This window comes from Octopus bimaculoides, chromosome 3 (assembly GCF_001194135.2).
Source record: "Octopus bimaculoides isolate UCB-OBI-ISO-001 chromosome 3, ASM119413v2, whole genome shotgun sequence".
NCBI lineage: Eukaryota > Metazoa > Mollusca > Cephalopoda > Octopoda > Octopodidae > Octopus > Octopus bimaculoides.
Window position 1 is genome coordinate 4,889,130 of NC_068983.1, and position 2,851 is coordinate 4,891,980.

The 2,851-nt window shown below is 38.1% G+C and overlaps 1 protein-coding gene across 1 annotated transcript in view; it reads right to left on the minus strand.

The window, feature by feature from the left end:
- The window catches only part of LOC106879756 (cytosolic carboxypeptidase 1), a 64,809-nt gene that overhangs the window by 18,872 nt on the left and 43,086 nt on the right, over nucleotides 1-2,851 (minus strand). Inside the window, exons 16-17 of the mRNA XM_014929438.2 lie at nucleotides 1,423-1,638; nucleotides 644-715 (exon numbers count right to left, since the gene is read on the minus strand). Coding sequence (XP_014784924.1) covers nucleotides 644-715; nucleotides 1,423-1,638 — 288 coding nt within the window. The remainder of the gene's footprint in view (nucleotides 1-643; nucleotides 716-1,422; nucleotides 1,639-2,851) is intronic.

The following is a 2,851-nucleotide window of genomic DNA, read 5'->3' on the forward strand; positions in this document are numbered from 1 at the left end:
GTAAAACCCAAGAGAGACTTTGCTGTTGATACTTCTTGTGTAGCATCAATTTCAGTGGGGAGGTGTTATATGGACTGTTAGATATGTAATTCGTCTGACGTTCCGTGTGTCATGTGGTTCGTCTGAGTTCATTGTTTCATTGTTGTTGTCTTGTGGGACTGTCATAGTAAAATGTCATTGATATATATATGGCGGACATGACTTTTGTTTATTCATAACGAACATTGGGTGAGTGCGTTCTTTGTATGTAATTGAACAATAGATGTAATAATTAAATTGTATAACTCGTTGTGTTATCTCTGCGAGTCACCCGAGGGAAACATAACACTCCTTGATCTCTGGGCTGTGCACTCGGTTGAGTAATGTTATTCTAGAGACCCTTTAGAGAAATTCTGATTTTGGTCACTTGTATTTGATATTATACTCTTTCACTCATTACCTCACATTCATGACCAATGACTTTTTTTACCAACTCTTAGACATAAATGATGGGCTTCTCTCAGTTTCCATCAACCAAATCCACTCACAAGGTTTTGGTCAACTTGGGGCTAAAGTAGAAAACAGTCACTCAAGGTTCCACAGAGTGAGATAGAATCCAGAGTCACGTGGTTAAACAACAAACTTCTTAACCCTATAGCTATACCTGTTCCCACAACCATATTTGTGTCTCCTAAAATATCTTTGGTAATTAATGACCAATAAAGCAACTTAGCTACTAAAATATATATGTTAAAAAAATGTTTTTGACAGGAGTACAATGTAACCCAAATAATAAAATGTGGGCCAACAACACTTTTTTTTCTTTTGTGGTTTTAGCATACTTTTGAGCCAGTGAGATGGAACAGTGAATAAAAAACAAAATGACTGAAAATATGTCTTCAAAGATTTAGATTATTGGTTCTCAACTGGGATCCAGAGAAGATTTTGTTGTTAAAATTTGTGCACCATAATAAATTGCTTATATTTCTACAAGATACAAAATAGTTAACCCATTCACGCCGATCGTCTATTTCAACTGACCCTTAATTTATAAGGGTATAAAAGAAATACTTGATACAAATTGTGATTTGAGTATGATCTGTATCAAAGAATGAAACATAACACATATGCAGTCTGTATCAAACGGATTTCAATAGAAATTTTTTCAGTTGTTATCTAGTCAAAATTATAATATCTGTGAATTTTCAGGCAATTTCATTCACTAGAAAAATTTCGGCACAAATGGGTTAAAAACTAAAGAAAAATTTTGGCATGAATGTGTTAAATAAGTTTTATACAGTTCACAAAAATATTTGATTATAAAAATAGGATTTTTTAAACATCAAATGAGTATGAGGGTCCACCCAAGTAAAAATAGGAACCAAAGGGTCAACAGGTTGGAAACACTGATTTAGATGATGCAGAATAGAAAATCCAATTAACATACCCTGAGGGTGGAATAGGTGTATGGAAAATGGTATGCCAGGTAACATATGTCATCTGAGTGTCGGAATGTGATCTGGAAACTTGCAGTGAAGTAAGATCGGTTTTGGCTGCGCATGTAACAGTTTTTGTAGTAGCAAATATGTCTTCCGGTCCTAAACCAATATGGCCGACCAGCAATGGCTTCCTTAACAGAAAACATCACTGGCTTCATACCTGCAATGTTTGATAAACAAATTACATACATACATACATACATATATTTATGATGGCTGTCCACTCATGACCAAGGAAGACCGACACTGACCATTGCCCATGCAAAAAGCCAGCAACACCTGTGCATAATGCTATTGCACACCTGTGATCGGCATCACCTGGGTTCACACCTGCAACTTCCATGCTTGCCACAACACCCTTCTTCTCAATCAGGCATTGGAAAGTCACTTTGCCAGCAATTGTGTCACCTAAAATTTTAGGTCCAATAAGGCTTGCACAACACTTGACACACCCTCTCCACTCTAATGGCCTGATCCAGAGACAAGCCAGGGCAAGGTATTCAGTGCCACACACACGTTCATCATCATCATTTAACATCAGTTGTCCATGCTGGCATGGGTTGGACAGTTTGACCAGGGTTGGATTCCCATCCTAATGCCAACCACTTCAAGAGTGTAATGGGTACTTACATGTGCCACCGGCATGGGTGCCATTAGTGTGACACCAGTATCTGTTATGACTGCAATTTTACTTGGCTTGATGGGTCTTCTTCTCATACATGATGAAATGCCAAAGATCTCGGTCATTCATCATTGCCTCTATGAGGCCAAGCACTCAAAAGGTGCTTTCATGAGCCACTGGAATGTGCCACTTTGCCTCCGTGAGGTCTAACACTCAAAAGGTGCTTTTTACGTGCCAGTTACATGACACCAGCATCGACCATGACTACAATTTTACTTGGCTTCTTAGGTCTTCCCAAGCACAGCATATCACCAAAGGTCTTGGTCTCCTGTCATTGCCTCCGTGATGCCCAACGTTCAAAGATTATACTTCACCACCTCATCCCATGTCTTCCTGGGTTTGCCTCTACCACAGATTCCCTCCACAGTTAGAGATTGGCACTTCTTTACACAGCTGTCCTCCTCCATACACATCACATGACCATACCAGTGCAGTCGTCTCTCTTGCATACCACATCTGATGCCTCTTATGCCCAGCTTTTCATATACAAAAATTATTTATAAAATATAACCATCATACATAGATTGCTGAAAGTAAATTAATACAACCTATAATGTTTGTAGAACACATCACAAACTCTACTTAACATCTTCCTAGTTTTAAGATCAATAAAATAACAATATTTCATTTTTCATATTTGATGTGAAATCACATGTTGAAACAGGTGTTGGACGTTACAAAAGTCATATTG